The sequence below is a fragment of the Thunnus maccoyii genome, chromosome 6, assembly GCF_910596095.1.
Source record: "Thunnus maccoyii chromosome 6, fThuMac1.1, whole genome shotgun sequence".
In the NCBI taxonomy this organism is placed as follows: Eukaryota; Metazoa; Chordata; class Actinopteri; order Scombriformes; family Scombridae; genus Thunnus; species Thunnus maccoyii.
In genome coordinates this window covers 8,266,703-8,293,074 of record NC_056538.1, presented here as the reverse complement: position 1 = coordinate 8,293,074, position 26,372 = coordinate 8,266,703, and the positions used below count along the sequence as shown (strand labels likewise).

Here is a 26,372-nt window from a genome sequence, read left to right as displayed (position 1 = left end):
AACCTCAGCTGATTTTAAAATAAATCGGCTTCATTTCAGGCATCTTACTGATATAACTTTTATAGAGAAACCAAACACTGTTTTCATTTTGGTGTCAACAGTCTGTTTTGTTATTGCTCCCTGAGAAGCAAAATTCAATGAAAGCTAAAAGCTAGGGCAGAGAACAAAACCACATCAACCTCAGAGCCAGACACCAACTATTGAGATTTCACAGGTCCAGCTCTCACCATATGGCCAAGCTGCTATCCCATTCTGTCAGTATGAGGTGAGACTTGACAGCTTTTGTGTATGGGCTGCAGCAAGAAGTATGTGATCATCTCTTAATCCATAGGTTCCCAACCTTTTTGGCTTGGGACCCCTTAAAAAAGTCATGTCTGCCTGCGACCTTCAGTCACAGATTGTCATTAAGTTCACCACCTGTGACTTATTCAATCAAAGAGTGACCTTTTTTTCCTTCTTCTATTTGAGTCATTTTTGATTACTCAAAATGATCTAGTAATTTGTAGGAATAGGGCAAAGATTAGAAATGTGAAAAATTAAACATAATTTGGTGTAGCAGAAATGCATTTCTTTCTGCTTTCCTGGCCTCTTAATCCTCTAGCGACTCCCTCAGATTTGTCTTGTGATTTCTTTAGGGTGTCCCGACCCCCAGGTTAGGAAGGACTATCTTAATGAAACTGTGATGGAAATCTAAGAGCTGGGTGGTTCAGAAATACCAGGAGACCTTCGATGTTTTGAGCAAAAGGATTTAATGATATTAATCGATTAAGGAGAACCTGGGATACACACTTCCAATGCATGTAGTTAACACTGTGACATGTTAAAGTCTGAAGGAAGTGTTGTGAGCAACACTTAATTAACTCCTCGCATCATCCAGATAAGGATTGGTTTCAGCTTTGGCTCAAGTCACAACATAACACTTTACTTTGCCATAAGATTCTTTACATTAGAGTTGGTTCTCATGAGAATGGCCATGAGGACCAATTGGCCTGACCAGGAGAAGGACAGACAGCTGGCTGCTCTCTCTATCTGCTTGGCCTCAGAAGTGATATATGAATAGAAGAATATGATATACACATGAAAATTCCTTCACAGAAACCTTCAGTGTTTGTGAAAGTGGGCCTCTGTCTATTGGTGTTTACATGCCAAACATAGACGTCACACAGATGTTTCCTACCTTTTAAAATTTAACTTCTAAGTATAGTACTGTGATTAATGATCAGAAAAGCAGCAGCATGAACCATGCAGGAAAAACATAACAATAGTAACTAGCAAAAACATTAGAACAGAAAAAAATGAATTGTTAAGAAAGTATAAAGGGGCATTACACCCTAAGAGAACATAATTACATCTTTATAAGTCATTGGCCTATTCATTTAGTGTCCCTGATTAGGTTAAGTAATAACTCAAATATAATTCCAACTGACTTAAGTTATGAATAGAGCATGTTACATAAAAGACTCTGCTGCTTTAATACCTGTTATCATTGACAGATCGCTACTTGACCTGAGATTGGGATGCAGAGAAATGCCCCCTTGTGGAGAATATTTAAAGAGGCAGTAATTTTCTATATTTCTATTCTGCCTATACTGTTAAATAGTCTGCATTCAACTCTTCACCCCAGAGTGTGTAATGTACATTCACACTGTTCATACAATACAATACAAAGAAATAAGTTTTGTACTTTTAAGTGGTGCTCAACATCAAAACGAAAAAAAAATCTGAAGCTATAGACTCACTTCTGAAGACCTTTTGTATTTCTGTAACAGTGGAGAGAGGAGCATAGCAGAGGTCGACTGTAGTTCTCTTTCAAGTGTTGACGTGCTCCATGTGCTGTTAGAAAGAAAAAACACAAAATTTGCTGAAAAAACAGTTTTGGCTTCTAGTATTATCTTTGCTGCCAGAGTGGACAGAAAGAGAGGCCAACAGCCAGGGGCAGTTACCATATGTGTTTGGAGACGCTGACACTTTGATGACTTATTTGCTAATGCGCTCTGTCTCTCTGTACTGTCTTCAGCTGTACAGAATGTGGAATAGACACATCCATCAATAAAACTCTTCTCTATAATTGTAATAATTCAATTACATCAAAATTCAGTATGCTACCTTAAAACATGGCTTACATTATTTATATACTAGGTGTGTTTTATTTAGCTGTTTATCAGTTCACTTTATTAAGCTGCCAGACCAGTTCAGAGAATGTGCCCTCTTCGCTGGCTCTAGTCAACTATTTCCTACGGCGTTGGATGGATTTCTGACTTGAGTGATCTGATTTGGCCATTAGCTTGCTGCCAGCACCAACTGCAGCAAATTCCCTTTGAAATTCTTTTCATAGAGTGCTCGAGTTGATCTGCCACTGTGCAAACAGTTTATTGAGTCCAAAACTACAAGCCATGCCAGACAAAAGGATTGATGTTTGGCCCGTCTTGTATCTTAGCTGCAGCATCTTTGAGCAACAAAACACTCTAACAAGGCAGTCAGATGCAGCATTGTGCCTAAACCCAAAACCCTTGTAGCTCGTAATGACCTCTTAGTAAACAGTGAGCAGAGTGCGCTTTTTAGTTTTGTTTGTTTGTGGTCTATATTTCACTTATTTTTCACATTGCATTTGTCTATAGAGGTGATTTTCAGTGTTGGATGGGAAGTTACCTCTCTGGACAGAAGCACGGAAAAACACTCATCAAACACTAAGCGCGAGGGATGTAATTACTGTGGTATTTTGAATAGATGAACGTTGGAAGCACAAGCCTTTATCACAGAAGACATTTAGATATGTCACAGTAGGAATAACACAGGTGTAAATAATAATCATGGCTGGATTCTATTTAGCTGCTTGAAATTGTAGCAGCTACAAAGCGGTCTACACTTTTATATAGTAAAAACAAAACAAAAACAAATACATCACCAAGTGGCCCTAAATAAAATTAATATTCACCTAATTTTAATGGCTTTTATTTCACCAGAAATTCCATCATCAAATACAAAAATGTATGTAAATATGCTGTAACCAAAGTAAATATAAAATTTCTATAAAAAGCTTATTTTTCTGTAAGTTAATTATTTGAATGCAGCCTGAACATGAAGGTATATCAACACTGATGCACAGCAAGAAAAGAAGTATATTTAACACCATAACGTACCTATAACAGAGTAGCATTGGTAACGGTCAGTTCTTACACATAGTTCTTACAAATACTGTTACATCTCCATACTGTTTGAACCAAAATGCATGACTTTTAAGCTTACTAGCATCAACAAGGACAAAGCCATACCACAGTAAAACAGCATAACACGTTGATTCAGCTACATAACCAAACTAAATTGAGTTTATGGAGCAAAAAGAGTCTTGAACCAGCCTTAAAGCATGGTATGAACTATGCTGCTTTTTCTAAAATACCAGCCAACTGGCTTAAAGAAAAAGCTTCATAAATCAAAAGTGTTTCATGAAGTGAACTTCTTTTCACATCTCAGAGAGAGCTACTTCATCATAGAGGAGTTTTTCTTTGAAACAGTACGCCTCACAAGGTTGATTGTGTTTAGCCAGCTCTGCTCTCACCTCTCCTCAGTCCTCTCAGAAGAAGTACATGCAAATCTATAAGCACCTGGTGTTCGTGGTAAAAATAACAGTATATTTTTTCTCTAGTGTGAAGTCCTTGCTCCTCTCTGACACCGCTTGAACTGAAGTTGAAGCGGAGCGCTGTCCAAGTGATTAACGACTTGTGTGCGTGCGTCGCACACCGCAACACACAGTCTGGTCGTGATAGAGAAAACGCTTCGTCCTCGATCAGATACATGACGGACACTTTTAAGTTGGGTGAAGTTCACCTTAAATTGATCTGTCTCTCACTTTAATGCAGATTAGCATCCCACACTGCAAGGTTATCACAGCTCACACACATACATAATAATAAACACATACATAAGAACTGCCAAACCATTTGCACACCACCTTTTACATGGAAATGTACTGTATTATAAACACTTATCATTTCCCACAAAACGCCTCTGCAGTCTATCTTCCTCCCCTAAACCATTTTTCTCCGCCTCTATGTCTCTATGCTACACACACACACACACACACACACACACATGTTGTACACACACAGACGGGGTCTCTGTCACTGGCTGATATTCAACACGATAAACTTGACACAGTCATTTAAAATAAACATCAAAATGCCCACAAATGCATAAACAGCTTACACACCAAAATAAACTGTCTTTTCCCACAATCCTTCAACAGCACACAGTAAATTCAGCTCTTTTTTTTTTTTTTTACACCATTTATGTAAAAGCACCATGCCTGTGCAGTGGTAAATAGTGTCTATTAAAATGTAAATGATACTGCAAAACTAGATAAATGTTAGAAATAATTAATTCTCAAATTACATTAAACATTGATATTTTCTTCATTTGTATGAGCTTGTAGTCATAGCAGCTGAGAAGAGCATACCACAAACAATGCTTTAAAAGGTTTGTATCGTATGATTTCTAAGGTTACCTCTGCTGATAACAAAATAATTGTGGTTATGGAAATATCTCCATGGGTCAGAGGCTGGTTCCCGCCTTTCTACATTCACATTTCAAGCTTCATTCACTGTCAAATCTACTATGACAAGCTAAGAATTCTAGAAATCACCTCCCCAGCATTAGGTCATGCATGAATGTAGCCGGACTGCCTGATACCCGAGGCTGAGAAAGAACGCCTCTGTCTCCTTTGTTTCTTTTCTCAGGATTAAATTCGATCATCAATCAGTGGTTGTGTAGCTATAGAAATTTTCCTTAAGTTCATCTCCGGTTGTCTTAGATGAGTAAGCAGGTAATCAAAACAGCAAACTCCTCAGTCTGCCCTGAGAGCACCGCTTGTTACTAGTATTTCTAGTGTTTGTTTCTCTGTGTGGGAATTTTATACTTATAGTGTGTGTGTGTGTGTGTTCATGGTGGTTTCCTCCATGTGCCCACAACATTTAAGTCTGGTGAGAAGGCGTTTAGTTTTTATGCACCTAAAGAATGGAACAAATTGCCTGCTGAACTTGTACAGTATGTTTGTTGTATGTATATGTGTTTTTATGTGTAAGTATGCATAGATGTTTCTGTTTATTTGCACATTTTTGTTTTGTTTGATTTTATGAAAAGCACTTTGAACTGCTTTTGTGTGAGATGGTGCTATACAAATATATTTAAATTGAATTGATGTTTGTGTGCTGCAGAGTGATTGTACGTTTTAGGTGTTGCATTCGCTGCTTCATTTACACATTCGGTCAGTCGCAGGATTACGCGACTGTGTTTCTAAATGTGTGTACAAACGAGTGGGTGCGCGCAAGTGTTGTTTCACATCCTGTGTGTGTCTGTCAATTTAAAAAGTGTACGATGCCGAGACCCAGTTACACTGTGTGTCCTGAGTGGGTGCCAGGAGACAGGACTTGGCAGTGATTCGCTATCTTTCCCCCACAAACTGTTTAGCTTTAAGGACTTTTCCCTCTGACTGAACAAAGTTCTTATGGAAGGCGACAAGAGCATGTGGCTGGCACAAAGTGATTTCCCGTTTTACTGTCACTTTAAAGTGATATGCTACATGTCGCACAGTCAATTCCCCACTACCTGTGACAGATAGAAATTGGCCGGGCTGAGGCCGCGCAAAATGGGTTTTCCAGTTGATGTGAGCGAGAGCACCAAAGCCAGTGACTTGGAGGGGAATCAAAATCAGTAGGGGTTTAGATTGCCTCAGACTGTAATGGTGGTCTGGTGGCCTGCTGGTACATACTGTTGGAGTGTGGCGATACAATTGACAGATGCAGGTGATGTTACGGACCTGGAAAGATAAGTTCATTATCTCCTCTCTGTTCATGATAACTCCTTTCATCCAGCAAACTGACAAACTGTGTGTCTGGAGTTGTAAAGTTTGACCCCAGAAGTTTCACTGCTGAGGTTGTAGTTGTAGTATGGGTTGTGTGTTTTATAAGGGGTTTTTTTGTAACCATAACTCTAAATATTCTAATGTCTTTAGTTTTGTTTCTCTTATGTGATCATTAGCTGCAGTTTTTTGAGCAGAGACTGTTCTGACTGTTCTGCTTCGAGGGATGTTTCGAAATCCAAGACTTGACAGATGGTAGCAGAAAATCATTGCGTGCATGAGCTATATGTTTTTGGAGGATCAATCACAGGGCATAAGCAAATATGAATGCTTCCCAAAGGATAATGTGAGTTTTTCACAGTTTCTTCTTTTAAATTTTCTGCAGCCACCACACAACAGGTCTCACAACAGTCCCTGCTCACACCTATATAACTTTTGATCAAAAACATACAACCAATGAAATATTAAATTTGATGGATTACCCACAGTATCAAGCAACTCTGAAGTCTTTGAAAGTTGTTTTTTGTCGCACCCTAAAATGAAGGAACCCAATGGCGGAAAACTTACGGTCTGATTTGTTCAGTTTTCAGCAGATTGTTATTGTAAAATATAACAAAACATTCAACCTTGTTTACAGATTTGTTAAACTATGCCCTTGGCAATTGCAGTTGCTCACTATTCATTGTTTCTAGTGACTTCTAGATGTTGCACTGTTGCATTAAGTAGTGCTATGTGGAAAGACAAACAGCATGTGACATTTTGTTCTAATGTTCTAAAAACCCTCCTAATCCTTGTTTGTGCCAGAGGCTAATTTCCTCCCGCACGGAGTCAGAGTTTTACAACAGTGGCATAGTTTCTTTTGTTATTAAACCATCACTGTGATGAAATTACATTCTTCGGGTTGTTTATTTTCTAGTGGCGGTTGAGTATTTTAGCATGATTATTAGCTTCAAGCTTTTTCTCTTTCACTTTCATAGATTTGAGCAGAAGAAGACAGAAGGAAAGATGATTTCAAACCCATAAAAACTGATTCTTCTGCCTCCTGTTTGCTCCTACTTCCTCTCATCCCTTTTTCCCGTCAGGGTTGCTTGGTATTATCTGCAGGAACAGTTGCTCTGAGGAACAAGACAAACTCTCCTCCTCCCTCCCTTCCTCATCTTCGTGACTACCCTCCTTTCTCTTTGCCCTGCATAGAAGAGAAAGCAATTAAAAGGGAATCTGCTAGATTGTCGGTGTTTATACCATCTCAGAGTAGGTTCCCGGGCTGTTATGATAATAACACATTGCTGCATCATTACTTAGATTCTCCATGTTACTCATGCCTATCTCTCAGGGCCTTCTGAGTGGAGGCACACATGAAAGGGCATGAGGCCTTTTATTCTCAACCACAGTTTCTGTGCAAGTTATAAATCTTTGCTGTCTTTTCTTTAGATTCCTGCATTTTCTCTGTTTCTCTTTGTCCTCCTTTACTAATAAACTGTTTAAAGTTGGCCTCTTTAAAGTTTTCACGAAGGGCTTAAATTGAGAGCACTTAAAGGAACTCGCCTGTAAATCAATTATAAAAATTACTGCACTTGCATTAGAATGAACAGGACCATAGTATGGTTTCTGCATAAAATGACACATTAAGTGTGACCATTAGGTTAATGCATGTTAGAGAAGCAATATTAAATTATACATGCACTTTCAGTTATTACAGTATTTTCTCAATATGCAAGTATTTTTTTTTTTAAAAAAAAGTCTTTCTCAGAATAGTTTATTAAACAATTTCTCTGTGATCTAAGGAGTGTTCATAGTAAGTGACAAGGTGCTAAAAAGACGAGCGTTTCATGTTTGTTAATCTCGTAGGCCTCTGCTATGCAATTAAGCAGTAATTTAGGTCAAAGATTAGATAATAATTTATTTGCATTCATTTATAAGTCCCCTGCTGAGTCTAAATTATGGTCTTAAAATATCATTATTTTGCGGCAATGAATTTTACGGCTGAACTTAATAGCACATCTGGGGCTGTGCCTCGCCGCATGAATAACTAAATGAATGAATCAATGAATCAATAAATTTACGCTTAAATATCCTTACGCGGTTTGATCTGGATCAGATCATAGTCTGAAAGGCTAAAAATGTGCTGTCACAGCCTCCATGTTATCAGGGATTGTGATACGGCACAGTGGATACTGAGATCAACACCTACATAACAAAGTCCATTAGGCTCATGTTTCCCTTGTTCTTTGATCAGACAGATACCGAGTCAACATAATTAAAGATCACTGTAAGAAATAGCTTGGAACAGACAGAGTCAAAACCTTTTTACACTTAAGCCTTTTGCAGCATACAGTGGTTGTTAACATTAGTTAGCCTTGCACAGACTCAGGGGACCACTTGAAGTGATGAGTTATCCTTGCTGCTAAGTGCTATGAAAGACCTTTGCAGCAGCAGAGGGATTCATTCTGAGTTCATGTACTACAATCTGAAATGGCTCTGCTAAAGTCTAATTATGATTATACCACATGCAAAGGACAAAATATTAGAACTATAGCCACATACTATATGTTGGGATTGTGATAAGTTATATTGTTGCCATTGCTATACGATTATTTGATCTTGTAGAACAACAGGAGGTTGGTCCTCGAAAGCAATTTTTGTCTGAAGGATGCAACCAAACAAGCAAAGTGAATACAGTATCTGGATGTAATTTATATGTGAATACTGGAGTTATTAGAGCTCGTGTTTACCAACAAATCTCCTCCTCAAGATTACATTTACAGCCGTGTGTTTGTTCCTTATAGCTTGAACACTGTGACTATGAAAGCATGTAAATACACACTGTCACAGCTAGCAACTCATTCAAGTGTGATAAGACATCCTGGCTATATCCTTGTATTTTTATTCAAGGACATATGCATCAACTAAATCTGTAATAGGTATGTAAAACAAAACCAGTTACATGAATATATGAAACTAACATTGGGAGCAACAACAGTAAACTGTAAAAACTCAGGTTTCTTATAATTGTTATATCAGACTACTGTTCATAGCCTAAGGCAATTTAGTGTGAAAAATTAAAAGTGTGATATTTGATAATGTCAGTGTTAATCTCTGGCATGCTAAAAAACCCTTTTCTTTTCAATTTTTTTCTATTTTTCAAGGCCCCTGTATTGAATGTGTTGAGTGTATGATGTTTGCATTTAAATGATATAAGCAGCTCCTCCAAGTGCCTGTTAGATTTCATATAGATATGAAGAATAGCTGTCAACCTCTTGCCTTCTCCCGCTGCACCGGCATGTGAATGATCCATTCCATCACTGGCAACAAATCACAGGTGACCTTTCTGACCATCTCATTTGACATGACACTTGTCAATCTTGCATTTGATAGGCTGACTCCCATACCACTGCTGGTTAACCTTTAAAGTCCATCTGCAAGACTAAACGGTGCACACTGTAGATGCAGCATCAAATAGGATCCCTCACAACCCGCTTAATGAGGCTGTGCTTTCAAAAATTAGCCCACAAGGGAGAAATGCTGATTAGTGTAGCAAGAGAGTATAAAAGCCAATTCTCACATAGGAAATGATGATGAAACGACCTGCGCCCCAAGCTCTGATTCACACCAAAATTATTTAAGACACATCTTCAGTTCAAAGTGTTACCTTTGAGATAAAAAAGACTGCGACTTAGAAAAGGTAGCAAAGCTCCAGCTTGTATTCATGTGGTTTTTTTCTGAACTTTGCTAAAGCTCCACTAGATCTGCGGGGAATCTATGTTGTTGAGATGTAGTGCAGGTCGTGCTAGTTCTACTTTCTGGTATATTATCAGAAGCCTTCCCAAGAAACATAAATACTGTGCTGGGCCAACAAATTCAAATAAGCCTATTTCATTTCAGACAGAATTTATGATGCTGCATTTCATTTCCAGCCTAAGTAGAGGCAGCCAGGTCTGGAGTATTTTAGCACTTATAAGAGTATCTTTTCCCTCTTGCCTCTGCTCTCTTTCGCTGGCAGTGCATCATCAACTGATTCGCCTTTTTCTACCCGTAATGCGCCAGAGCAGAGCACAGTGATGGATCGCATAAGAGGTGAACGTGGAGAGTGGAGAAATGAGGTAGTTGTTCCACAGCGTGTCACACTTAGAGACGAGGCCTACTGTATGTGACATCACGTAATAATAAGGGCAGGTTGTTTGCGGTGAGAGGAATGCTGCGCAAAGACATCGGTGGGTGGGAAAGGTCGACACACTGCAGCCAGTAATTGTGGAGTTATTAGTGTAATTTGCAGCAATAAGAGGCATGTGGCTTACAGTAGCTATAATAGCACTATGCACCCTATGCTGACACTATACTTACAGCCACACAAATCCACACAGATACATACTATACTTGTAGGCATAAACACGTACAGGGATATCTTGATGCAATGCAATACAAGCTGTTGAAATAACACTTCTCACGTGCGCTTAACTTCACAAAGGTACAGTAGTATATTAAGTTAGTATTACTGTTATTTTGTCCCCCTACATACACTAGCTGACAGTTGTGCTGTACAGTGTGTCTCCAGCTGTACGGGGGAGTAATAAGAGGCAGGGGAGAGTGAGAAACAAATGCAAAACGGGACAGGTGAAGACAGATGGTGATGGAGAGAATGAGAAATGACAGGTGCAAGAATAAATTAGGAGTACACAGGGAGAAGTGCAAAGATTTGAAGATAAGAGAAAGTATAAAACAGCAGAAAGAGAGGGAAGTGAGAGCAAGAGTGACAAAAAGGGAGAGAGGAAACACGGTACATCTCCTGAGATTTAATAGCAGCATCCAGCCCTTGCCATAGATCCTCCTGCCTACGTCTCAATGAGGCACCATCTGTCATGGGCTCGTTACATCCAACCACTTCTCCCTCAAACTCCTGCTTAAAAACACCACACCGTGAAGGGAAGGAGAGGGAACTGAATGAGGATGAATGGGTCAGAGTGAAGCTAGACTGACAGGAGAAGTGTCAGGCTTCCTGCGCTGCCAGCATGTACAGTATGAACTCAGCTCTGCAGTGAAATGTTTGTTTCCAATTGTGCATGTTTTGCCTTTGCCTTCCTCTACCGGCGTCCGACAGTTGCGGTGCAGATGCAAAATCTCACACTTAACAGTAGATCGAAACACAGCAACTGTTTGGAGCGGCTTCAGAAATGTCGAAAAACACGACACACGCGGAATTTAACGGCTCTGGCACTCGTAAAGCCTTAGAGGTGAAATCACACCTGTGCCGAGCAAATTTGAATCAACCAGACCTGAAAATTTCTAAGTTGTTTGTAACCAATTTTGATTAATAATTTCCCCCCGCTAGGTCTGCTGGCCAAGTCTCAAAACAATCATTCCTGCCGTGATTAATGGCTTGCTGTAAGCACTGATGCATGCCAACCAAGGTGGGGGAGCTTCATGATGGGGGAATTATATGAGAATTTGTGGCTCTCTGTGGTTCTGAAGCAGAATACAAAAATCAACAAAGGTTACTCCAACTCTATTATGATGACATTGCATCATCGGGGATTTCCCTACATGGTTTCGCTGTAGGGAGGGAATACTGAGGGCACAAGCTGAAGGGATTGTAGTGACTGACAGCAGGTCTTGAAGAATTTAAAGGGGTTAAAACAGCTTCAGGGCTTGTTATGTTCTTCATCTTTGTGTGCGGATCTTAGGGATAGATAGAAAGAGACAGACAGAAAGAGACTGGTCAGTGTTTTTCACCTCTCTGTGACATCTGCGGGGCCCACAGGTGCGGCTCCTCCTGTTGATAACAGCTTTGTTTAAAATCACTATTAATGAAAAGAGACAATTTAACACCCTCCAAGCATTACCGTCATCATTCCTCTGTTTAAATGCTTCATTAAGCCTGCAAAGGAAATTTCACAAACAAGCGTCTAACACTTTGCACCTTCTTTTGAGATCACAATTATTAATGTAACCTGTTTACCACCCTTGTCAACACTGATTTACAGAGGCATAATGAAGATTTTACCCACTGACTGTTGATTAACACAACATAAAAGGGGGACATACACAAGCGCACACACATGAACAGATACAATACATTCACCTTGAAAGTGTCATGATTGTGTTAACGTGTTTGTGTGATGCTTAACATAGTGATATATAACCATCTTGTTGCTGGCGGATGTAAAAAAAGGGGGAAAGAAAGGGAATTATTTAGCAAGACAGCATTGCAGCAGGTATTTCAATAAATGCTTTGTTCTGCTAAGCCTGGTCCTAGGGGACAAACTTAGACCTTACCGGAAATACATTTAACCTGCTACGCAGAGAATATCTAGGGCAAGAAAGTGCTTTGAGGGCTATAAAGGAATGACCTGACTTTGATTTGGTATGCAGCTTTAGCTTTGTTCTCAGTGTCGCTTTCTTTCATGGCGCTTCGTTTCTTTCTCTGTTTGTTGGTCTGATTGGCAATCTCTCCGTCTCTCTCCCTCACTCTGTTGTGCCCCCCGCCACATGCTTATAGATAACAAAGACACCGAACTTCGTGGCCCGGCTTGGCGGCTCTTGCCCACCAGGCTGGAATGAGGTCGATCGGACAGCCGGTGTGCCAATCCTGCCCTTAATCTTTATTGATTGCTGAAACAAGTTGTTTGACACTTCCGGAGAAAAGATTTCAAATTCTCTCCGTATGGCAGGTATATCAGGGTATCTACAACACACACAGAAATCCCTATACGTATGCACACAGATACACCTTCGGCCGCTGTGACACAGTTTGGCCAGTCAATGTGAGGATAAAAGGTAGGAAGGAGAGAGGAGGGGATCAAGATCAAGGTGGAGGGCAGAACAAGACAAACACACTAGAAAGAGGAAATAGAGAAAAAAAAGTGTTTTGTTAAGGGGCGAGAGGTGTCAGAGAGGCAAAAAAAAAGAGTGAAAAGAGGAGATGAGATGAGGAGAACTGGGTATTGATGGCGATAGCGGGTGGTGTGGCTGTTCTGTCAGTCTTGGCACATCGTTCTTCTCATTACAGTTTCACTCCCTGGCTCCAGCCTGCTCTTTGGTCCTCCCCCACGGCTAGCCCTGGAGCAGGGATCCATCCAGCCCAGCCCTCCTGTCAACACAAGCCCAGCTCAGCAGCTCCAGCCCAGGCATCTGTCAGCCCACACAGTCCCTTGTCAGCCATAGCCTCTTGGCCAGTTCATATTGGCACAGCAAAGCAGGGTAGAAAAAGAGTATAATACAGCACAGCAGAGCATCCATCAACAAAGCTGAGGGTAAAACAGTACAGGACAGCAACCTAAGCATCCATCACAAGCAGACCCCGCCTAAACCTAGTCCAGGTCTTCTGAAGGGACTGATAAACAACAATGCCGCTTTGTAAAATCCAGTTACAAAAAAAAGGTGCATTTAACAAGGCTTTTTGTTTACAAGCATCAGCAAATATTTGCTAGCATTTACAAGCTTTTTAGCAGAGACCATGTATTCCGCAGAGGATTATTGGCTCGGAGAGGATTCTGCAGAGGATTGTGAATATGGAGATGCTGTTGTGATTAAAAAGGGCTGATTTTTTGCCAAATATTCAAATACATAAAGTCACACTGGCTAAATAACACAGCTGAGTTACTGCATCATTGTGAGGGCTGCAGCCAGTTAATGGGATGGATTTTCATTACAAATCGTTCAAGCGTGGCTCGCCATTCCAATCAAATCGTGTTCCCTGCAAGCGACTTGTTGAACGCGTCTTAGATCAGGCCAGCAGCCGCAGACAGCCAAGCTCTTATTTCTCATTCTAGTCCAGCAGGGTCCCAGCACAGCCTGAGAAACCCAGCCCTGCCTAGACACACCTTGACAGCTACACCGCTAGAAAGAAGTGAGAGCTACAGGCCGACAACTGCTCTGACAAGTGATAGGAAGTTCTCTGCTTTCCAGTCAGTCGCTCATTAGTGAGAACAGGAAATAGCTACTACTGAGCATGCTCTACACTCTGCACCAGGGGTTGTCAGGACCCTCTGGAGGTTTGAGCACTTCGAAGGAAGACAGACAAAGAAGAGGGCAAGAGGTAGCCGAGAAAGTCGATCCTTAGCACAGATCACTGAATAGTCCCTTTGATTTCTATTCCATGCTGTCCACTTCTGTTCCGTTGTGTTGATGGAGAGATGAGAGGGGAGACAGAACCTACAGAGAGGAGCGAGGAGGGCCAGGATGAGAGGCAGATAGAGTGAGAAAACACAGCTAGGGGTAGAAAGAGAGGAGAGGAAGAGAAGTGGAAGAGCGGTGATGCTGACGTGTGAAGAGATGAGAGGGAAAGAGATGAGGCAAGTGAAGATGAGAACATTTGGAACCGTGGAATATGGCTTTGATTGAAGTCTCGGTGTGGTGGCATGTACAGTACAACACCATGTGTTGTGTATTTATTTATCTATTTATTTGACCCATATGGAGCAGCATATGGTGGCCGCTAACTGAAAGGAGGTAATACAATTAGGGGCATTTGGATGATTAATAGTCCCAGTCACCTGTATTTATCCAAGAGCTGGCATGATGTTTTGGAGGAGCCACAGTTGAAACTGCTTGTCTCACTTAGACAGGGGGTTTAATTGGGTGCATCCTGCTACAGTACAGATGTTTCCTCTTTTATTTCACTGCGTCCTCCTTCCTGCATGACCTGGAAACTGAAACCATGCAATTTTGACAGCTGTCCCAGAACTGGGAATCATAGTAAGTTGCTTTGATATTACCTTCAAAGTACCTCTGACAGAGGATACAGGAGTTCTCTTTCAAGAGTTTATTTTATGTTATTTTACAGTGGCCTAGAAGTTCAAATCTCAACTATGTTTCACAAAACTAACAAATCACAGAATACAGCTACATTTCATAAACCAAAAAGAAGTGCTAGATAATGACAGTCATCATTTTGTCAATGCTTATTTTACAATTTTGAACATATTAGAGCCAGATTTCTCAGATAAAATGACAAAAATGGACATGGTGATGATCATAAAACGTCTAAAATGTTTTAAATAAGCAGAGTAACCCACTGAACTCCTCATTTATGTTGTCCAAGACAAATGTTTAGGAGACTCACTATGACACAAGTGTTGTATAAAAAACAGGAAAGGCATAATATATAATTGATTTGTTTTATACAATGTCACATAATACTGCTGTTGTGTAGTAGCTCTGTAACAATGAATACACAAATGGATATTTATACAGGAGAAACTATTAATTCTATTAAATTGCACAATCTTTAAACTGCCTGCTGTACAAATGTCATTCTCATGTGTTTATATAATATGCAAAACTGTTCTTGTTTACTTTATTGCTCCATATTTTTTTGTAAAGTTTTATTGTATTATAATAGCTGCTTCTTTTACATACCCACTCTCTATACAAATTCCATCTCATCTCAAATCCAGTCGAGGAGTTTAAAGTCTCTACCATTTACATATTAATTGCATGATGAATCTTTGTTTACAATAGGCTGAGTATTATTTCTGTAGCCTCTGAACTGTGTTTCTAGCGATTACAAATCATCAGTCGGGAGTGCTTTACATCTCCAAAAGAAAGCCTCAAATGTGCTAAACAAAAGCCTTTGCCCCAGACGTTGCAGAGAGTGACAAGATCATCTAAGGCTGTCACTTTGTTCCCTGTAAATAATAGATAGTAATGTATAAGACAGTATGTGGTATCAGTCAGTGTCTGGCAATAATTGTATCCAATGAATTTTGTGCAATTAACTCAAATAATAGGGAGATTTTTTTTTTTTTAGAGTAGTGCTGTACCTCAAATTAAAAACTCAAAGATGCAGTTAGAGTCTTCTACATTAATGCAAAAGCTTGGGCTGGGCCCTGAGGGGTACTGTCATCAGAAACACCTTTATGAATCAAGGAATACATTCAGTATCTTTGAGATCAGTAACAGTAAGAGACACGGTCAATATCACAAGCTAATATGACAAATCTGTCATATTCTGTCTGGCGGGCTAATGCGGCGGCTTACACCTGTGTAGACTTACTTACAGATGGATTCAGTAACAGCATGCTGTTTAATATAAAGTTTTTTAGAGAGACACAAATGTCTTCTTTTTACAAATGAGGAAAACCAGTGTCATTGATTCTGTTCACGTCTCCTCCTACTGTCTCCCACTTTACTGCTGTTGGTTTTTCACCTCCCACCGGTTACTTCACAGTAGGAAACGAGTGGTAATAAGGGAGGAAAGGAAGCAAACTGCAGGAAAAAACAAACAAGATGCAACCATTCAGTCAGCCAGGTCAGTTTATTGCTTCAGTGCAAACACCTGAAGGATGTTCAACTTGTCATTGTGAAGTGTCTATACTTCACTAATATAGAGCATTATTGTAAAAAAAAACAAAAAAAAAAAATAGAAGGCTGCTCTTCTCCCTTTTCCCTTTTCACTAGTCCCTGTTCCCCAACATTAGAATTGTTCTGTGTGTTAAATCATCTTATTTTCAGTCAAATGTTTGTTAATATGTCTGTTAGTTTTTTTAGATAATTGAATTGAATATGTGTGGGTTATATTTGTTCACAGGTTTATGATCTGGTAGAAGGATCAGCCCACTCTGTCTGCTCTTTTAGTAGCTCTGTCTGTGTTGCTGCAGGTAGATCAGCTGCTCAGTCAGGGAGAGAGGAAACAGGTTTGCATCATTAAGTCCCCTTAGCAGCAAGGGACTAGGCCTTGTTAGGATGTGGGAAGATAGGTAAAACTGCTCAGCAGTAAATGACATTTGGTTGCACTTTGTGCATTTATGAACTGTTTGCGTGCTTATAGTAGATTCTGATTGTCAGCAGTGACAGAAAAATTCAGTGTTTATAATTGTGTGGTGTTCTGTATGCTTTGAAAGCCTAGTATGTGTGTAGCTCACCCCCATACTTACCTGAGCAGGTGGTAGGTTCCAGTTAGGTGAGGCTGAGAAGGTGAAATGCCATTCAGTGGTCAGTAGGGAAGAGAGAAGGTGGCAGTTTGCTGTAAGGCTGCACATTTTATTTGTTTGGTCTTTGCTTCATCTTAAATTATTTTTGTTGAATTTCCCAGGTTTCATTTTTGCCTCTGTGTCATTAATATTTTAGTTAATAATTATTACCTTTTTTTGCACATAGTCTGGCCTGCTTTTTTAACATCCCTTTAAAAGTTTCTAAATGCTAAATACCATCTTCTGCCCTTTCCATGAGGTGGCGGCGCTACAATTATCATTTAGAAAAGGAGGGATTGTTGAACTGTCAATCACAGCGTTAGAACCTTTATACACACAGGCAGCAGCTTCCTTTTTAAAAATTTAATTTAAAAACAAACCCGTCATACATAATCATGAGGAATCTGTCAATAGTGTTACATTCTGTATTCGTATTGATTTGACTTCTAATAAAGCAAATATGCATCTTTGTGGTTCTTTTTTAGTGAAGAAACAAAACCAGCTTTGTCAAACTAATATTTGATCAAAAGGAAATGCCATGCTGAGGTATAATTAAGTATGAATGTATAATGAAAATGCACAGTACATAATTGCATACTGGATGAACAGGTGTTGAACAAAGACAGACACATCAGAACTTAGTAACTGATTGCATCAACCTTTTTTTTTTCTCCCACACTGTAGAACAATGTCACATACAGTTGTATACAGTGTATCTTCTGCATCCAGTTGTTCCAACGCTTAATTGAAACAACAGCACAGTATATCACAGTAGTGTTTGGTAAAGTAACTACATGTTTTGTGCACATTGATAGACATTTCCATGGAATGAATAAAGATGTTTTTTGTTCTTTGAAAGATCTTTGAAAAGGCTGAAGTCTTATCTAGAATATAAAATAAAGTTCTGAGGGTTTGAACATGTAACTTGCATGAATTGCATACGGCAGGGGACCATCATTCATTGATGATCTGCAGCGGTTAAAGCTAAATATTAGTCATAAAAAGATCTATATTATATAGACAGAAACTGTGTGAGTCAGTCTCCCGGTGTTTCCTCTGGAATCACAGAATGCCTCTGTAGATTTGGGGGAAAGTTCGCTCGCACTGTCAGTTTTTCTCTCAGTTATTATAAGAATAATGTGTTTGAGCTTAGGATGCCTTTGAATCGAGTCTTTCTATTATTTAGAGCCCCGAAGATATTTGAAACTAAACAGGATAAACATGTACACCTCAGACTGAGGGAATTAGAAGGTAGATGTCAAAGCGAGTCAATAAGTACAGTGAGTTATCTGGATTCCACACAAAGGGAAGGAACATCAACAGGGATTCAAGCTGAGAGTACAAGCCCTCAACAAATCTGACATCCAGCTCCCACTGGGTAACAGGCTGGGGTGACTGCACCACCACTTTTGTTCATCACCCGGGGTCACCTGCCAAAGACAGCCTCACTCCACTGCCTTGCTAATCTACTCTCGTGTATCCCAACAGTGTGCGCAGCCAAGGCTCGGGGAGTTGCTGGTATTTGCATGTGAGGCGCATCCACTGTCGGCTTGTATTACGGCTGATATCCATTCTCATTGATTCCGACGTCTTCTCACATTTACATTTATTCATTAGTCAGACGTTCGGCTCCTTTCCCTCCTGTGCGAGATGTCTTAGCTCGCGCTTACTTGGCATAATGCTCTGACAGTGTGCAACAAGAAGTAAACAAGAGGATACTGGTGTCCTTTCTCATCCACAGGAATACGCTCACTGTTAAAGGAGATGTATTTATCATAGAGAGGAAGAAGGAGACTGAGAACTTGAGATGGGATGGTAAAGGGTGACGATGAGAGAGGAGGAGTAAGAGGAAGAGAGTGTGAAAGGGATGAATAAGGGTGGGAAAGAGAAAGAGATGCTCCTCAACTTTGGGTTTTCTTTTGCTATCCCAGGAGTGGAATGCTGACTTTTCTGATGAGGTTAACTAAATCTGGATTACCCTTCTGCTGAATTGCATTGCAATAGTGATATACCCATGTTGGCCCATTATTTTAAGACATGATTGTTTGTTTAAAGCCTCACACCTCTGGGTTTCATATAGCCCGCCTACTCTGTGGGATTGCATAATTACTGTTATTTGTTTGTTTCCTAACTACAAAATTCCACATTACCTTCCTCCTAAATGAAAGAAAGAAGTTAGTTGCCCCTTCTCTTCATGCCTTTTTCACTCTGCATCCCCTAATGAGAAACCAAAACTTCTATTTCTATTTCCCTCTCCTCACATCACTTGTTCTTGATGTGCCCGCAGGTGTTACGTTGATGACAAAGCATCCAAGGTGGCCTGGCTCAATCGATCCAACATCATCTTTGCCGGCGAGGACAAGTGGTCTCTGGACCCCAGAGTAGACCTGGTCACTAAAGGACAGCTGGAGTACAGCCTGCGCATACAAAAGGTAATACTGACCTAAAAACTGAGCCAGTCTAGACAACAATCCTTACAAATCTGATTTATCACGAGCTGGATTTGGGTGACAGTTGCATTAAGAGATGGGAGAGAATATAATGTTTTACTTTCAAGGACCTCCTTCAGAACTCATAAAACATGACCTTAATAAACTGCACTCTTTGTCTTAAATGTGTTTTTTTTTTTTTAGATTAATCTGGAGCCATGTTGTTTAAATATTTATTTATTTATGCAGCAGATTCAGTCAGAAGAGACTTTTCTTTCTACTTTATTCTGAAGTTTTGATTTAACACTTCCTGTGTGCTTTCCCAGGCATGAAAATATGAGAAGACACTTAGAACACTTAGAAAATATCTGCTGGCTACCAGCTCAAATGAAATAAATCAAACATTCCAAACAAAATTTATGCAAGGCCTAGCATAAATGCAAGACAAAACACAGTGTGTGGTGTAGGGTGTAGTATACACTCAGTTGCAATTTGGATGTAGAAAACAAGACGAACAAAACAAAACAAGGAATACAGGACAAAATATGAGGTTAAATGCAACTGCAATCACAATCAAGAGATGAGAGATTGTGTGGGTGTATGCAAGTTTGGTTTAGTTAAAAATTAGCTGTTCTGTTGATTTAGTGTTTATGCATGTGTGTCTCCTAGAAATTATGTTTAAATACTACTAATTTGTTTTCCCAATTACCTATTGTATTGCTGCCTGGATTGTGTTCATTAGCAATGTTTTTTTTTTTTTTTACTGTAGGAAGCACCACATTTACAGTATGTATGAGGCAACAAAAACACTTTGGTTAAGGTTAGAAAAAAATGTAAAGTCATCCTGTCTCATGCCTCAAGTCACGGGTGAACAATCTCTATGAGCGCCTAAATATAACCGTAAATATGTCGCTTTAGTTGTTATGAGTGGAGTTTGCATTTCAAGAGCAGATATTGTAAGAAAACACATGAAGTACATCGTCATACAGCATTTTGGAAAAAAATGCCTTGATAGTAAGAAAATAAATTTACATTCAAAATAATAAAATAACAATTACTCTGCTTTATTGTGTGTAGGTGGATGTGTATGATGAGGGGTCGTACACCTGCTCCATACAGACTAAGCAGCAACCCAAGCCCTCACTGGTCTACCTCATTGTACAAGGTAAGCTGTACCTACAGTATTTAAATACCAGCAGCAAAATATACATGTAATATGCCACTTATCCATGCCAGCTGGAAAGATATATACTTGAAAAGTGGGTCAATAAAACATATTATGTACTGAACAGACGCTTGCACTCATCAACTATAAATTTCCTTTATTATATTTTTACACATTTTAAATCATATTACAAATGTCTCAAGAGTCAGAGACGTCAGTGTCACCTCTCTATATTATTAAATATGGAAATGTGTCCTTCTAAGGTGTCTGCAAGGAAAATATATGAATATTTATTATCAGGGGGAAAAAAGCTATATGTCATGAATTTCCCCCTACAGCAACAGAATTTCTTGTTCAAGTTCAAATGAATCTTAAGTGCATTTGAAAAGCCTTCAGCACCAGTTTTCCATTTCAAAGAATAGGAAGTTGTTTCTCCTGAATGGAGGCAGCATGAATGTTGAGAGCCAGAGATAATCGTGAAGACAGTGAAAGAGAAATGATGCTGCAGGATTTGATCCAAGGCCTAGAAGGTGGAAATTTAGATTTTTTGCAAAAGCTTTCTTTTTGGCAAAATGTCTACCAATATTTATCTTTGGAGTTTTAAGGTTGTAGCTCTTGAGATGAAAGTGAAAGCTGTTCTAAAACATCATCAAATTGCTGTACCAGAGAGGGCTGACATAGAAGCACAGCCATGTTCTGTATTCACATTTCTTTTTTGTAATTCTGCAGGGAAGTGACATGTGCTGATAGTCAGTGGTGGAAAATAACTAAGTACATTTACTCAAGTACTGTACTTAAGTACAAATTTGAAGTACTTGTGCTTTACTTGAGTATTTCCCTTTGATGCTACTTTATACTTCCACTCCACTACATTTCAGAGGGAAATATTGTACTTTCTACTCCACTACATTTATTTGACAGCTTTAGTTCCTTTTTAATGAAGATTTGACACAATGGATAATATAACAAGCTTTTAAAATACACATTGTTAAAGATGAAACCAGTGGTTTCCAACCTTTTTGGCTTTTGACGTCTTACAAAAAGCAGTGTGTAGTCGGGGTCACATTTCAGATGTCTATGAGTTGTTAATAGCTCCACCAAATACTGATTTTCCCTCTAAACTTCTCACATGCTTTCATTTCAATAAATGTTCAAATGATCCAATATTTCAAAATCAAAGATTAGAGAAAAAGTCCATAAACTAAAACAGATTTTGGTACCAGAACTTTGTTTTTTCTTCTTTTCTTTCACATTGATACTTCAGTATTAATAATCCAAATATGTCAGTCAGAAGGACGAAATGAGTACTTTTACTTTACTATTTTAGTACTTTTACTTAAGTAGTATTTTTCATGCAGGACTTTTACTTGTAATGGAGTATTTTACATTGCTGTATTGGTACTTTTACTTAAATGAAGGATCTGAATACTTCTTCCACCACAGACCTAAACTAAGCTAATCTGCTAATATACCGGCCAAACTTTGAACACATCCTCATTTGAACCTACAGTAGATTAAGTTGTGATTACTTTGCTTGCAATTAGCAACATATCATCATTTATATCTTATTAGTAGATGATTACTGTTGTTGCTTGTGTGTCCCAGCAGAAAATTGGAAATGTACCTCACCTTTTTATTGTGCCACATATTTGTAATGGTTTGCTGATAAACCAGAAAAAATAAAATGAGAGGCTCCTTTAGATTTTAGATAAATAAAAAAATTACAACACACATTACATAAGTAAAATGTATTTTTGAAAAGATGACATCACTAAAGAAGATATGATAAAACCTTTCGAATGTAACTTTGCTGAGAATCTCAGTGTATTTCTGCTCACAATGTAGGCCTACTGGACTGAGTCTGCTGCAAGATAAAATTTAAAGTCACTTTACTGTACTGTTGTGTTTTGCTGAAAATTTCAATGGAATCCTGCAAACTGACCCTGACCAAAGCTCTTATAAAAGTTTTCCTTACAAGGTTTGCTGAAAATTTCAAATGAAATCTGTTGAAAGTGACCCAGACTGTGACCATATGAAATATGAAGTCACTTTACTGTACAGTTGTGGAGACAATCAAACAGAAAGTCACCTCAAAGGTCAAAAACTAAGAGATAATTCCTTCATATGTGAACTCATATAAAAATGTTTTCCTATGAGGTTTGCTGAAGATTTCAATGGAATCTTAATAAAACTGGCCTTAATTAAAGCTATATAAAATTTGAAGTTATTTTACTGCATAGTTTTTGAAAAAATTAAAGGGAATTTTCCCTCTAAAGTCAAAATATCTATTACAAGATACTGCATATATTTTATTTAATTCATATTTCTTATAAAAACGTTTCCTCACAAGGCAGCAAAAAAATTAATTGGAATAGTAACCTCGACTAAGACCACATCAAATTTCAGGTAATTTTACAGTTTTGGAGAAAATTAGAGGGGAAGTCACCTTGAATGTTAAAACATCTGTTGTAAGAGAATATTTCTTCACATTTGCAGCCTTGAACCACTTGCAGACAGATTTGCAGCTGGATGACCTGATCCCGATTAGGGCATTTAAAACTGTTAAAACTGCTTCTTTCGCTAAATCTGTTTCCTCCTGTCGGTTTTTTTATGTGTATGATTGTGTGAGCTGCTACTGTATGTTTTGTTTTATGTGTGTTTTAATTGTTTTCTTGTTTGTTGTTTGAAACACTGTATTGCTGCTATCTTGGCCAGGGCTCCCTTGAAAAAGAGATCTTGTAATCTCAACGGGATTCACCTGGTTAAATAAAGGTCTAATTAATAAAAAATAAAAAAATTTAATGCTCATACAAACTTCTTCTTATGAGGTTTGCTTGGAATTTGAGTGGAACTTATTATAGCTGGTGTCATCTTTTGAGAATCTTATTGTTGTAGTGGATGATTTTTTTGTGTACCATATAACCTTGCAGTTAAAAACTGGTAACTGGCGGGTTCCAAAGGTCCTCATTGAAACAGGTTTGCTGTAATTTGAATGATTGCAAATTTGTTTGGGGAATATGCATTACTAAAGCAACATTTCACCTCAATTGATAAGAGCCTCATGATTTATTTATTAGGCTACCTGCCTTGTCTACCCGTATAGAGGAGCCCTGGTTAAATACATTGTATTGTAGATGACATGAAATAAGTGTTTCAACCACAGGAAAATGCTATACAGTTTGAAATAGGTAACTTCAAATAAAATCATTACTTCAAGTGTTTTGGTTATTCAGTATTTATTTGATAATGACCAGTTAGCTGCATGATTTTGGTAGAAACCGGAGTACCCAGAGAAAACCCAATGCAACACACTGGCCTGCTAACCCGGCGCTTCACTGCTGCCCTCCTGACAAGGTTGGAGCCCCATAGCCAGTTAGAGACCCCATGAAAGGTCACATTGATTGAGGCCGGGGCGCTGAGTGAATTGTGGGACCTGACCTCAGTGGGTAGGCCAATTTAACGGTCGTCTTCTGTGCTCAGCTTCTCACTCTGTGATGTCTGACAATGTCCTCGGTTATGAGTGTAGCATTGCCCCTGGCAGTCAGCACAGTGAATGCTTCGCAGATCGCACGGGAAATAAATGCGAAAAAGAGCAAGCACGCGAGGAAGATCCGTATCAGCAGTATCCATCTGAACCGAAATGTCAGCTTAATGCCCTTAGCAACATGTTGTAGCATAGAAATAATAACTGCAGTCCCGGCTCTTGTCATAGAGCATGCAGCTGTTCGTGCCTTGGGAGAGGCAGTGATAGTCCCTCTCCATGCAATGGAATATGCAGCCAGAGCAGCAGCTACAATTCCTACTTGAGTGAGAATTAGCGTAAACTTCTGCCTCCATCAAAAAACTACAACCAGACATTCTTGATCGGATAGCTTGATCTTGACTGGTTCCTCCTAAAACATATGTATTCTCTATAAGGTTTCTATTAAACCATGTTCCCAGCTGTTTAAGATGCACAAGGCGAGGCCGGTCACGTCTTTTTGGGGAATGGCGTCTTCGAGGCCTCAGAGGGAGTCTGAACATCATGACATTCTTCTATGTTGCCTCAATCATAATTGGTGGGACAATGGCGGCACCGGGAAGAGTCTGCGATGTGGATGGCCAGTGACAGTGTCTCAAACTAGCCTCAGTCTGTTGTGCTGGCAAAGGCGCTTCCAACTCATATTTATGTCTGGCGGGTTTAGGGGTGTTGAAACGAGAGGGTGCCGGGGGATGAGGGTCCACAAATCCCTCACTGTCTTAGTGACTAAAGTACCCACAAAGTAAGCGAGATGAAAGAAGGGCATGTCTGTCAGAGGGAGTTTGTTCAAGTTAAGAATAAGCAACACAATCTAATCTCTCAAAGGGATTGTATAGATTGTGCCGAACGACTGGTTTCCATCCTCAGTGATGAGTGCAGAGTAAATGTTCTATACAAAGATCCTAAGCAAATGGAATTTATGTTTTCTTTTTATTCGTTTGGTTTTTTTAAGATCCCCCTCAGACATATTTTAAGATGTATATAAAATACTTTACTTTGAATGATAATTTGACTCTGATATGGTTTTCCACAAAAAAGTCATCTTGTTAAAATACTTAAAATTACATCTACTCTTTCTCCCTCATTAAAAATTCCAGAGTCTATAAATATGCAAATATATTTCATTTCCAGAAGTTTAACTGTTGGATACAACATGTCTCCTACTTCACTGTAAAGTCCATGCTTAGTGTATGTGCACTGGAGGCTTCAAGTTTCCATATCACACTTGTGTAAGTTGCATTGTGGACGTGGAATGGCTTCCACACTATACAGTATAATGCATGTGGGTTTGTGTCTTTCAGAAGCATTGAAACTTGTTCAGGTGATTTTCTTCACATACCAACCAGCAGTGGAAAGTAACTAAGTACATTTACTCAAGTACTGTACTTAAGTAAAATTTTGAAGTACTTACTTGAGTATTTCCATTTGATGCTACTTTACACTACATTTATCTGACAGCTTTAGTTACTATTCAGATGAAGATTTGACACAATGGATAATATAACAAGCTTTTAAAATACAACACATAGCTAAAGATGAAATCAGTGGTTTCCAATCTTTTTGGCTTTTGACGTCTTACAAAAAGCAGTGTGTAGTCGGGGTCACATTTCAGATGTCTATGAGTTGTTAACAGCTCCATGACTTCATTTAAATAAATGCTCAAATGATCCAACATTTCACAGTACTTAAGAAAAAAACAGTTTAACATAATTATGCAGACGACACACAGACTTACATACAACAATATCACCAAGTGACTGTGGTGCATCCAACAAATCAGTAATCGGATGTGCCAAAATGTCCTCTCGTTAAAGCAGCTATGATCTTTTTTTTTCTTTTTTCTTTTTAACATTGGATCAATGTGTAAGTGAAAGGAGTCACTCATAGTGATAAACCCACAGAGAATTATTCTTCTATCCTGCAGGTAAAAAGTCTCACTGAGATTAAAATCTCTTTTTCAAGAGAGACATGGCTGTTATCATCTAACTCTGCTGTTCCCCCCAGCTCTGCAAAGATTTATAGCGTCTTTCACATCAAGGTTTTGGTTTTCTGGCCCATGACTTTACTGTTTTAGTCCACTCTCACTGCTCTCATAGTGTTGTTTTTGGCTGCAGAAGGCAGTTTTATTCAGCGAAAATTTTCTAAAAGCCCACTGTACACTACCTGCCTAGCACCAAACAGCAGACTCACAAAGTTACTGACTAGCTGGTGAACATGGTTGAGCATTTGACAAGTATAGAGCCAGATATTTCCCTCAGGAGTTGGTGGAGGCAGGTTTAAGCAAAGATTAAACAGAAATAATTGGTTTTGGTACCAAAGAAGGACCATTAATTGTTCACCTTGGCCCCTATATTTTAACATCCACACTAAGACAATTACAAAACCAGCCCACTATCACCTTAGAAAACATTGCTTATGTAAGGGCATACTGTATAACTTGAAAGGACTTATGTATTTAAAAGACTTTGAAAAACTTTCTTTTACATGCTTTTATCTT

At 39.1% G+C, this 26,372-nt stretch overlaps 1 protein-coding gene across 3 annotated transcripts in view; it reads left to right on the top strand.

Annotated features, from left to right (window-relative positions):
- LOC121899460 (limbic system associated membrane protein) overlaps positions 1-26,372 on the top strand; it is a 245,764-nt gene that overhangs the window by 155,952 nt on the left and 63,440 nt on the right. For all 3 annotated transcript variants that reach the window (XM_042415303.1, XM_042415304.1, XM_042415302.1), the window contains 2 exons: positions 19,049-19,193; positions 20,268-20,355. In XM_042415303.1, the coding sequence (XP_042271237.1) occupies positions 19,049-19,193; positions 20,268-20,355 (233 nt within the window). The remainder of the gene's footprint in view (positions 1-19,048; positions 19,194-20,267; positions 20,356-26,372) is intronic.